This window comes from Python bivittatus, unplaced genomic scaffold (genome assembly GCF_059951505.1).
Source record: "Python bivittatus isolate LINGU-HERP-01145 unplaced genomic scaffold, Pbiv_v1 ctg000610_np1212, whole genome shotgun sequence".
In the NCBI taxonomy this organism is placed as follows: Eukaryota; Metazoa; Chordata; class Lepidosauria; order Squamata; family Pythonidae; genus Python; species Python bivittatus.
In genome coordinates, this window is record NW_028277088.1 from 57,380,971 (window position 1) to 57,393,717 (window position 12,747).

At 43.3% G+C, this 12,747-nt stretch overlaps 1 protein-coding gene across 4 annotated transcripts in view; it reads left to right on the forward strand.

Annotated features, from left to right (window-relative positions):
* CUNH7orf57 (chromosome unknown C7orf57 homolog) overlaps positions 1–12,747 on the forward strand; it is a 56,495-nt gene that overhangs the window by 19,502 nt on the left and 24,246 nt on the right. For all 4 annotated transcript variants that reach the window (XM_088150097.1, XM_088150099.1, XM_088150100.1 and 1 more), the window contains exons 4-5: positions 2,473–2,581; positions 2,740–2,896. In XM_088150097.1, the coding sequence (XP_088006223.1) occupies positions 2,473–2,581; positions 2,740–2,896 (266 nt within the window). The remainder of the gene's footprint in view (positions 1–2,472; positions 2,582–2,739; positions 2,897–12,747) is intronic.

Below are 12,747 nucleotides of genomic sequence, written 5' to 3' on the forward strand. Positions count from 1 at the left end.
GCTGCGAGGTGACTAGGGCATGGCTGACTGAACGGCTCCCGATCTAGGAAAGGGTACAGTTGGAGCACCAGATGAAATTGTGCAAAGGCTTTCCTGGCCACAGTTGCCACCTACTGTTCAAGCAGGAACTACAAGTCCAGGAAGACCCCCAGATTGTGCACCAACCTTGAAAGGGGAAGTGCTACCCCACTGAAGGTCAAAGATGGAATATCCCCAGTTCTGGATGGTCCAGATACATACAGCTGGTCTTGTTAGGACTGGATCAGAGATGGTTCCTCTCCATCCAAACCAGCACAGCCTCCAGGCACTGGGACAAAACCTCGACAGCCTCACTTGGCTGACCCGGGGCTGAAAGCTATAATTGGGTATCATCAGCATACTAATGATACCGAACCTCAAACTGGTGAATAACCTCACCCAGTGGTTTGATGTAAATGTTGAAAAGGAGAGACCCTGGAGAAAGGAAAAGAACTACCATAAAACAGTACCCCCACAACCCACAGAGCCAGCTCAGAAGCATACTGTGGTTGATGATATCGAAAGCCACTGAGAGATCAAGGAGCTCAAGGATGGATGCATCACCTCCATCCCGACTCCACCACAGGTCATCAACAAGTGCAACCAAGGCTGAATCAATACTAAACCCTGGCCTGAAACCTGATTGAAGTGGGTCTGGTTCCATTTCCTCCAGGGTTTTCATCAGCTGCCAACGATCACCTTCTTACCAACCTTTCCCCAAAAGGGAAGAAGACTGATTGGTAGTTGTTGAGAAGGAGGTATCACCTCCTTCCTCAGAGAGGCTGACACCGCACCTTGGACCAACCTCCCTGACCACTTTTATAACCAGGAGGACTTGGATCCAGTAAACAGGTGACTTCCTCAGGAATCACCAGCTCAAACTCATCCCATATCACACCCCCCAGACCATGCCCCAAGTACCTCAACCTGCCCTGCCCAGTCAGAGTCCAAATTGGAGCAAATCTGAGTGACTTTATCCATCAAATAGCCCGAATAATCCTCACAGCTGCCCAAGGCTCCCAACATGTTCCGAGAGGCCCTCCCAACCAAATAGGGACTGGATCACCCTAAACAGAGCTGGTGGACGGCTATCAGCAGACACAATAAGGCTGGAGAAATATTGATGTTTTACCACCCTTATTACCATGAGGTAATCCTTAATATGGGCTCTTATCCGTATCCAGTCAGGCTCTGTGTCTTCCTCCAGTGCTGCTCCAGGAGTCTCATTTGGCACTTCATCTCCTGGAGTCCCTCGGCAAATCAATGTGCACTCAGGATCGGTGCAAAGGGAGAGACCACATAGAAGCAATACAATTCAAGGCCCCAGCCACCTGCCCATTCCAGGCAGTGACTAGGGCCTTGACCTGTCCACCAGATCTTCAGGGAAAACCCTAAGTTCTTTCTGGAACCCTATTGGGTCCATCAATTGCTAGGAGAAGACTAGTCAAACAAGCTCTGTCTCCCTGGAGGGAAGGGTGACACCAGAGAGTCAAAAGGCAACCAGGGAGTGATCTGTCCATGGCAACGGACTGATGTTAATGTCCTCCACTGCCAGATCACATCTCAACCACCTCAGGACAAAAACTAGATCCAGCGTGTGGCCACCGGTATGTGTCAGGCCGTCAATTACTTTGGACAGGTCCATGGAAGCCACAGACACCTGAGCTGCCCTGGACTCAATGTCACCAGATGGCAAATTGTAATTGCCAAGGACCAACAGCCAATGTAGCTTATGTAACCAAACTGGCAGGAGGCATGTACAAGAGGGAGTTATCAGCAGGCATGGGAGAACCCCTAGGTTTGCAGGAGCGCAATTTTTTTTAATAAAAAAAGAATTCTCTCTTTTGCCTCCCTGTGCAAAACTCAGTGAATAAGAGCACACATAGCAGGGAAGAAACAGAAAATGAAGGGGGAGTAAAATGGATTATCCTAGAGGAGGATGTGGCTGGTTCCTTCTTTTATCTGTCTCTCTTTGGAAAACATACTACTGAAATATCTGAATACAATGTTGGGTTAAACTAGAATAGATATTAAAAACCTGTGGCTGGCTTTTTGATTTCTTTTAAATTTTAAAGATTGCTGACTCCCTTTTATTTTCTGACATGGTGAATAAATATACATTTTTTCAAATACCATGGAGGAGTAATTTTGATTAGGAACCTGGCATAATATGAAACAGTTAAACACCACCTCCTACATCATGATGCTCCTACTTCAGATACTCCCACCAAGAGATTTTAAAAGCAAAATGTAAAGAAATAGGAAATAGCGTCAAAATCTCTTCTATATCCTATCATTTAGATCTTGTTCTCCTATGGAGGATTAACATAGAAGCATTTTTAATATTTCTCCCTTGCTCTAACAGTGTGCAGAAAACAGAATTTATTTAATTACTATTTTAAAAGTCCATAGTTGTTTAAATGTATTTATATCTTTAAATATCTTTGGCTTAAGATTTACTGAGACATTTTACTCCAACTCCACGAAAAGTATCCCTGGGGTCTTACGGTGCACCTGAGTGGTACTCACATCATAGCAAACAAGCAGTGGCTGATGAGTCTAAGTAAGTATTCTGTGTCTTCATGAGAAGTGTTTATTTTTTCAGTGAGGGAAATGGGTTTGTTGAATGTTGAAATGAAAAAAAATGTTCCATCACTTGTCTGAGTCTTGCACTTTGATGGCAAAACCTATATTGGCTAATGGTAAAATTTTTGCCTTCAGACCTCGTGTTCCATCAATGCCAGACTACATGATTCATGAAGAGTTTAAAGTCGATCAACCACCTAGCTATGAACCTAAAAGGGGTCCTTTTGATTTTGATATGAAAAGTGTTTGGCAAAGGGATGCTGAAGACAAAGAGAACAAAGAGAAAAGAGAGGTAAGATTCTGCTATTGCTAGCTTTTATATTTTTTGAGAAGACACGTTTATTTTTAAAAATGGTGCTAGTATGTCAGTTAGATTTTAAAAACTAAGTATTAAAATAGGTTTAAAGTTTTTAAAATATCCAGAACAGGATTAAAATGCATATGACTTTTTGTTGCAATATGTTGGCACTGCAGTCTTAAATATGTATGTTCAGAAGCACATTCCACTAGATCTAGTGGTTTTTATAACTGATAATTGTTTAGAATTTTAGTCTGAAAATTATGTGTGAGAAACATAAAACATGATATAAATATTGTAAAAAAAGATTAGAAAATAATGTATATAGTATACAGCAGCATATAATTTTAATTAATTAACTATACTATTATGGATTAGTATTCAGAGAGCCCTTTGGGGCTATCTTATGCACACTTATTCAAGTAAATTATTTATGCTTTTGCAAGTAAATCTCAATCACTGGGTTCATATATTGTGTTGATCCATAAATCAGGATTTACAAACTGCAGTGAATGGAATACTACATTAAGTCAAAACCAAACAGAAAATATGGCTTTATGCAACAAGTAACGCTCAGCCAATTATTTGAGTTCAGAGAAGTGTCTCTGTCTAGTGTGCAAAGTGTCTCAAATTCAAAACACCCATTTTGAATATGAAATGGCTGTTCAAGCATGATATGGGCTGATTCAGACATTAGTTGGCCCCACATGCTAAATGTAGATATTTTGAACTCAAAATGAGGTGTTTCAAATTCAAAACCTTTTGCACACCTTTAATACAAACAAATATTTATACTTACAACTTAGTGATAACAGGTGCTACTAATTTGCTATCTTGGTTAATAAAGTAAGTATAGATTAGAGATTGTAATCTTGGATGAAAAGTCATATAAGAGAATGAAGCACTTAGAGTGAGGGTCTACCCAATCTTAGGTATATAATGCTAACTCAGGCCTTATACACTGAGTAGATTTCTATGGCATATTAACCCAATTTTAGTTTTAGTTTTAAACATACCAGTCTCCACAGTTTTCGTTTTAAACATATCAGTCTCCACAGAAAACATAAGCCAAATACTCTTCTACCTAGTTCTTTTGTAGTACTTTGTTAGTTGGAAGCTCATTTTTTCTTTTTAGTTTTTGCAAATATCAACATATGCCCACCTAATTGAGATTGAAATCACTGTTTGGGTTTGGGGAAGGCAAATTCTTTCCCTGGCTTTTTGTTTTGAAAAATAAGCCCCAGTGTTCCCCAGGGGGTGAAAAACCAAGTAGGAGCAATAGAGATGCTACTGCAGGAATTAGTCTGTGTCAAGTCCACAATGTCCAACTCCCAGTTCTAAAGCATTCTCATGCAACCAGGCTTGGTTCAGAAAAATACTTCTTTATTACGGGGTACATGTAGCTTGTAAACAGAACATTGGTAAAACTAAAGCCTTGGGTAAACTTCCCTCTATTTATCCCCCCTCCCCTTATTCCCTGGCGTCTCGATTCTTCTCCACCTGGTGGTGACCTCTTACCTTCCTCCCCCTCCTACCCGAGCTCCTTCCTGGCTCTTTGGGCCCCAGCTGCCTTGCCGGCAATCAAGCCAGTCTAAATTGCCCATATATGGTTAAGCTGCTTCCCAGCTCCCGTTACAACCTTTAACAGCAACACACACACCCTCCTTAGTTACAAGTGGCAGAAACAAATCAATCCAACTCCCAACGAATGCAATACAATGGGAAACAACAACAGTTGGGTGATGCAGGTTCTGACAGTCTGGTTGTGGATGCTACTTTACTCAAGCTTATTTTCCTGCAGGAATAATGGCTGTTTAAATATAAGTTAGTGTCAGGACTGCGCTCAGTCTTCAATAAACCAGTCCTCATCGAAACCGACACAGGTACAGAGATAAGAAGTTTTATTGAAAAAACAGAAGCACACCGTGAAATAGCTGGAACTAAATCCCCCCAGCCAAACCCCAAATGTAAAGCCTTTTCCTTTCCCCCTCCCCCTCGATCATTAGTCCTTTTTGCTCAGGGTGTCGAGGCTCTCCAATTTCCTGAGGCTCTCCAATTTCCTCCGTTGTTAGGTTCTTAACTGTCCCTGATGGTTCGAGAAATGGCTTGCTGGCGTCCTCGCTCTAAGCTTCTCCGCCCTCCTGCTGGAATGGCAGAACTGTAGCAGTTTAAGCCTATATGCGAAAGAACGATTGTGAGGATTCTGACATGCTGCCCCCCCAAAAAGAGGAGGAACTCCAGTCTTCATGGCATGAACCTGGGGAGAGATTAGAGAAAGGAAATAAAACATACACATCATCCCACCCCGTTCGCTATCTAGGTTTGTCGGGGTATTTTTTATAAAAGTCTCTGACTAATCAGGGCGCCCTAACATCAGTTTCATCCACCCGCTCACTCTGCACTACTGGGAAGTGCTTCCACCGCACGAGGAATTGCAGCTTCCCCCTCTATGTCCTGGCATCCAGAATTTCTTGCACCTTGAAATCCTGCTGGCCATTAATTATTATGGGTTCAGGTTGGTTTTGCATGGGGTGCCATTTGTGCAATCCCTTGAGCGGTTTTAGGAGGCTGCAGTGAAAAACTGGATGAATTCTCCTGAGGGACTTTGGCAGTTTTAATTGGAACGCTGATTTTCTCTATCAGAAAAGGACCTATAAACTTGGGTCCGAGCTTTTTTGAGGGCTGTGCCATTTTGAGATATTGAGTTGACAGGTACACTAGGTCCCCCCTTTCCATGGTTTCTCAGGAACACGCTTGCGATTGGTGTATTTCTTGTAGTGCTGGGCATCTTGGAGCGCCATTTTAATGATTGGCCAGAGGTCTGTTAATTGCTTGATCCACTCATCTGGTGACGGGACGTGAGTAACTTCTTGGGGAAGTTTGGGGACAGCAACAAAATCCTGTCCTGTGGCAACTTTGAAGGGGGTGTGTCCGGTGCTCTGATGCACTGTGTTATTGTAGGCAACCTCAGCAAAGCTATGCCCAATTGTCCTGCTGATAGTTAATGAAACACTGTAAATACTGTTCCAATATGGCATTCAGTTGTTCAGTAGCCCCATCCATCTGGGGGTGGCTGGCAGAACTTAGGGTTAGGCTTGACCCAATTAGCTTTATAAACGCCCTCCAGAACCTTGAGCTGAACTGTGTGCTGTGATCGGTAATTATTTGGGTCGGGACTCCGTGTAACCGATAGATGTGTTGTATGAACAATTTGGCTAGTTTGTTCGCTGTGGGTAAGGACACGCACCACAAAATGGGGTTGTTTGGAAAATAACTCAATCACCACCCAAATCACTGTGTGCTGTTTGCTTTCGGGCACATCTACAATGAAGTCCATAGCGATCTCTTTCCAGGGCTTCTCTGGGTTTGCTACTGTCTGTAAGAGCCCTGCCAGTTTCCCCCCTAATTTCTTCGCCATAGTGCAGGTAGGGCACCCAGCTACATATTCGGCTACATCCCAGTGGATAGAGGGCCATCAGAACTGCCGGCATAACAGGTGTAAAGTTTTAACGAAGCCCAAGTGGACCACTGTCTCGCTATCGTGGCCTTTCTGTAGTATCAATTTCCTGGCTTCCGCCAGGACATATAATTGGCTCCAGGGTCCACGCTCACCACTGCCAGCGCCACCCCAGGAGGGCTTGCAGCCCCTTTCTGCACTTGAAATTTCCCATCTTTTAAACCTCAAGCTCTCCTCTGCAATTTACTTTGGGGTTCCTCTGCCTTAACTACACAAACCCCAGTATCAGAGCGTGGTGAGTGATTAGGGTCATGAGAAAGTTCAGTGTCTTCCAGTGGGTCCCGATCTTCATCTCAACCGGTTCCGTGTAAAATTCCATGGGACCCCCTCCCGTGGTCGACCTATCCAGTTGCGTGAAGAGGATAGGGGTTTCTGACTTCCGCACCCTCAGCCCTAGCCCGGCCACAATCACGGGGCTAATCAGGCATCAGGTGCACCCAGAGTCTATTAGGGCAGACAGGTCCGCCTTGCGGTTGGTACCTAGCACCTTCAACCTCACTGCTACCGTCATCAGATCTCATTCCCCACTCACCATTTCATCATGCCCCTGATTTTCTGCCTGCCCTGGGGTGCCCTTTAAAGCAGGTGGCTGGAGTTTCCCGCTTGCTCAAGTTCTTCCTCTGATGAGTCACTTTCTGTCATCGCCAGGAGTAGGATTGGCTCTTCCCTTCCTGCATCTGCCGTCCCTTTATTCTCTCGTCTTGGTCCTCCCGGGTTCTTTCCCCCCGGTTTGCTCTCCCCGCTCGGTTGCCAGTCGGGTCTTTGTGGGCAGTTCACGGCATAGTGTCCCTCAGCCCTGCACCTGAAGCAAGCCCACGTCATTTGTCGCGGCTCCTGACCACCATCCTTCAGCTTCCTGAGGGCTTGCTTAACTGCCATGCCTACTGAGGTGGGTGGTGGGGTCTGAATGCTCCTGCTTCATGGTTTGACCACCATCCAGTTGGTTTTGACTTTCCCGGCGAGGGTGACCCACTCCCTCAGGGTCTCCGGGCATCCCCTGGAGCGCGTGCTCCAGGATCTCCGGCTGTGGCCCTTGTTGGAAACATCTGATTTTAATCTCTTCTAGCCAGTTTGGTGCCTTTCTGGCCAGTCTCTTAAACTCCAACACATACTTGGCGACTGGCCGGCTTCTTTGCCTTAGCCGCTCAAGGCTTTTCTTTGCTTGTATCACAACGAAGGGGTCCTCGAATCGTTCCCATAACTCCTTCATGAAATTGACAAAATTTCTCAGCTCACCCACATCAGCTTCATGCATCTCCACAATCCATTCTGCCGCTTGTCCCTTCAGGAATCCTGATACGTACACCACCCACTCGCATCGTTATGGAACAACCGGCCACATGGTTCCATGCAGAGGCACACTTGGGTCAGGAAGTATGCCAGCTGCTCCAGGTCCCCATTGAAGTGCATCTTCAAGCCTCTCTCCTGCAGCGGGTTCCTTTCTATCCTCCTCTCGTCATGAGACTCCCCTCCGTCCTCCGCACTGCTCGCCGACTCTTTGCTTGTCTCCCCGCTGGCTCCCGGGGTTGGAAGTGTTTCAGTAGGACAACCGTGGTCCAGGTGACTCAGTACTCTTTCCAACATGTTCTTTAGAGACTTTATATCATCCAACACCGCCTTAACTTGGGTCTCCATTGTGTTTACCCAGTCTACCAGTCCGGCCGCCCAGGGTTCCGGCTCCCCCTTTTCCATGGGGTTCAGCACCCCCACTCCCATTGACCATGCCACCATCGCTGATTTCCTCCTCGTGGATGGGACTGCGTCCCATTCTGGCACCCCCAGGAAAGCTGTCCAGTGTTGGCCCCTTTGCTGGTCCTTTGCCTTTGCCGCTAATCGGGTCACTCCCCCCAATAGCTCCTCTTCTACTTCATGCTCCGGGTCCCTCGTGCAAGTGGCCCCCACCTCAGTGATTTCGTCAGCCATTTTGTTCATGGCGGCTGTCCACAGGTCTGAGTGATTTTCCTCGTTGAGCCTCCGCTCCGGGTAAAATCAGAAATGGTTGAGTTCCAGCTAACTGTCAGGACTGCGCTCAGTCTTCAATAAAAGCAAACCTCATCGAAACCGACACAGGTTCAGAGATAAGAAGTTTTATTGAAAAAACAGAAGACACTGTGATATGGCAAAAGAAATAGCTGGAGCTAAATCCCCCCAGCCAAACCCCAAATGTAAAGCCTTTTCCTTTCCCCCTCCCCCTCAATCATTAGTCCTTTTTGCTCAGGGTGTCGAGGCTCTCCAATTTCCTCCATTGTTAGGTTCTTAATTGTCCCTGAAGGTTCAGAAGATGGCTTGCTGGCATCGAACAGTCCTTGCTCTAAGCTTCTCCCCCCTCCTGTTGGAATGGCAGAACCACAGCAGTTTAAGCCTATGTGGGAAAGAATGATCACGAGGATTCTGACAGTTAACCCTAATCCAGATAGGTTAAAGTAAGTTAACAAAAAAAAAAACAGATACTAATTGTTGATAAAAAGGAGTGTTACACTTGGTTTGGGTTGGACACCCTACTGTATAAACCAAACCACAACATGGCTTAGTAGATTATATGAACCAGGTCATTAACAGGTTCCATTTGCACATTGTGGAGGTAATGTAATGCAGCTTTTAGTACCTAGAACTCTGGATACTACAGTATATCTTATGCTTACAATATCTGCATTTGAACTGAGTTAAATTAACATGTGGATAGATCTTGTTCTTCACTAATTACATAACACTTTTGCCTGATCTTGCAACTCGTATGGCTAAACGTTGAGAAATAATTACTGAAATATTGAAAAGGTTTAAATTTCAATTCTGCATGGTTTTTGAAATTATTTTTCATATGTATCTACATATGAAATATCTATCTATATTTTGAGTTTATGTTATCAGTATTTAAAAATAGTAGCTTAAAGCACAGTGTCATTTTTTTTTTTAGTTTATTATGGAAAATGAGTTTGGTGCAGCTATAGAAATAACTCTCAAGGAAATTTCACAGTGCAAAAACATTGTAATCCCAATAGGTTCCAACCAACCTGGTTCGAAACATTAGGTCCCAGGGGAATCTAGATTAGGTTATTTAATACATTATGGATTAATTTTCTGTTCAGCTACTGGAATGTATATCTGAATTGTGAATGTATATCTGAATTGTGTTTATTTTGGAGTCTTATTAGAACTGAAAGTCTAAGACTTTTTAAAAAGCTTCCATTTGTCTCTGACAGCTAAACTCAGCATTTCTACTAGGGTGATGTCTTTATTATGTTGTTTTTTGTTCAGAATTAGATTGAAGCTGTTATGCTATCAGTTATGGAATGGATAACCATTTTCATGGCTTTAGTCTTACAGCAACTCTCCCATAAATACAATAAATTAGTTTATAATGGCCACAGACCTATTAAAAATCCATAAGCAAAAGTATAAGAAGTTGCAAATAAACATGTTCTTTTGTATATATAAATATATACATACAAATACAAATATATCAGATGATCCAGAACAAAGCTTAACCTGTAATATATTTGTATACAGCTTTTCATAGCAAATTACAGAAATTTGGATGTTCCTTCCGTAGTGTCTTTAGCAACAATGAGGACTGGAGAAGGAAAGTAATAGAATAATTTTCTCTGAGTGCAGATTAATAAGATTTATTAAGAAAAAGGCTGAAGTGATAACACAAGAATTCTGGCAAGTAAATTTGGTTTTAAATGTAGGACTTATACATAGGCAGGTCAAAGCCTTTAGATACAGACTTTCTTTCTCCCTGCTTTTAGTGCAATTGGAGGGACACCAGTCTGAGAAGGCAGTTCAGTCTATCCATGGATGTGATTTACATTACAATTACTAGCACATTATCAATGTGAGAATCCTCTCTTGAAGTTTTTGCTAATTTTGTTTTTGTTGAAAGCAGCATTCATTGGAAATACATACACATATAGGAAAATAGGAAGAGAAGCACTATATATTTGTAGATATAGTATTTTTTTCTGGGCTAAAAGTAGTCTGAAGGTTGAAACAAACTAAGAAGTATAAATTGCATTTTTCAAAGTGGGTTGTGGGTTACCTCATTTGATACTATGAGAATCTGTGTGTGAAGTCAGTCGAGTCTCCTGGCAACTGCCTGGACAAGTCCCTGCAGTTTTCTTGGCAAACTTTCTGAAGTGGTTTGTCATTGCCTGCTTCCTAAGGCTGAGAGAGAGTGACTGCCTCAAGGTCACCTGGCTGCCTTTTTACCTAAGGCAGGACTAGAACTCATGGTCTCCTGGTTTCTAGCCTAGTGTCTTTAACCACTACACCAAACTGGCTCTCTACTATGAGAATATTAAATTATGTTTAAACAGCTTCTCTTGAGTTTTCCTTTCCTTTTTAAACTCAGGTTTTTCATTAAATACTGAGTTTTTAAAAAATATTATGCTAAAAATTAAGTCCTGAGAAAATGAAGAAAACCTCTAATGTTTTTTCTCCTGTACTACACAGTCAGGTCCAGAAATATTGGGACATTGACACAATTCTAGCATCTTTGGCTCTATACACCACCACAATGGATTTGGAATGAAACAAACACAATGTGCTTTAACTGCAGACTGTCAGCTTTAATTTGAGGGTATGTACATCCAACTCAGGTGAACGGTGTAGGAATTACAACAGTTTGCATATGTGCCTCCCACTTGTTAAGGGACCAAAAGTAATGGGACAGAATAATAATCATAAATCAAACTTTCCCTTTTTAATACTTGGTTGCAAATCCGTTGCAGTCACTCACAGCCTGAAGCCTGGAACGCATAGACATCACCAGACCCTGGGTTTCATCCCTGGTGATGCTCTGCCAGGCCTCTACTGCAACTGTCTTCAGTTCCTGCTTGTTCTTGGGGCATTTTCCCTTCAGTTTTGTCTTCAGCAAGTGAAATGCATGCTCAATGGGATTCAGGTCAGGTGATTGACTTGGCCATTGCATAACATTCCACTTCTGTCCCATCAAAAACTCTTTGGTTGCTTTTGCAGTATGCTTTGGGTCATTGTCCATCTGTACTGTGAAGCGCCGTCCAATGAGTTCTGCAGCATTTGGCTGAATGTGAGCAGATAATATTGCCCGAAACACTGCAGAATTCATCCTGCTGCTTTTGTCAGCAGTCACATCATCAATAAATACAAGAGAACCAGTTCCATTGGCAGCCATACATGCCCACGCCATGACACTACCACCACCATGCTTCACTGATGAGGTGGTATGCTTAGGATCATGAGCAGTTCCTTTCCTTCTCCATACTCTTCTCTTCCCATCACTCTGGTACAAGTTGATCTTGGTCTCATCTGTCCATAGGATGTTGTTCCAGAACTGTGAAGGCTTTTTTAGATGTCATTTGGCACACTCTAATCTGGCCTTCCTGTTTTTGAGGCTCACCAATGGTTTACATCTTGTGGTGAACCCTCTGTATTCACTCTGGTGACGTCTTCTTTTGATTGTTGACTTTGACACACATACACCTACCTCCTGGAGGGTGTTCTTGATCTGGCCAACTGTTGTGAAGGGTGTTTTCTTCACCAGGGAAAGGATTCTTCGGTCATCCACCACAGTTGTTTTCCGTTGTCTCCCGGGTCTTTTGGTGTTGCTGAGCTCACCAGTGCGTTCCTTCTTTTTGAGAATGTTCCAAACAGTTGTTTTGGCCATGCCTAATGTTCTTGCTATCTCTCTGATGGGTTTGTTTTGTTTCTTCAGCCTAATGATGGCTTGCTTCACTGATAGTGACAGCTCTTTGGATCTCATCTTGAGAGTTGACAGCAACAGATTCCACATGCAAATAGCACACTTGAAATGAACTCTGGGCCTTTTATCTGCACATTGTAATTGGGGTACTGAGGGAATATCACACACCTGGCCATGGAACAGCTGAGAAGCCAATTGTCCCATTACTTTTGGTCCCTTACCAAGTGGGAGGCACATATGCAAACTGTTGTAATTCCTACACCGTTCACCTGAGTTGGATGTACATACCCTCAAATTAAAGCTGACAGTCTGCAGTTAAGGCACATTGTGTTTGTTTCATTCCAAATCCATTGTGGTGGTGTATAGAGCCAAAGATGTTAGAATTGTGTCGATGTCCCAATATTTCTGGACCTGACTGTAGTTACAGCAGATTGTAGTCTTAACCATTTAGTTAGGCTAAATAGTTCTTAAAAGATCATAAATCAGTTTGACATCCCAGTGTGCATAACACATTCTTTAATAGATGATGTTGCCCATTCTTAGCCCATTCATAGCTTTTCCTGCATGGAAAAAACATATTTCTGTAATTTGTTTTCAAGGAAGGACATCAAAAAGGATCTGTAATTATCTGAGAGTATCAAGGGAGCA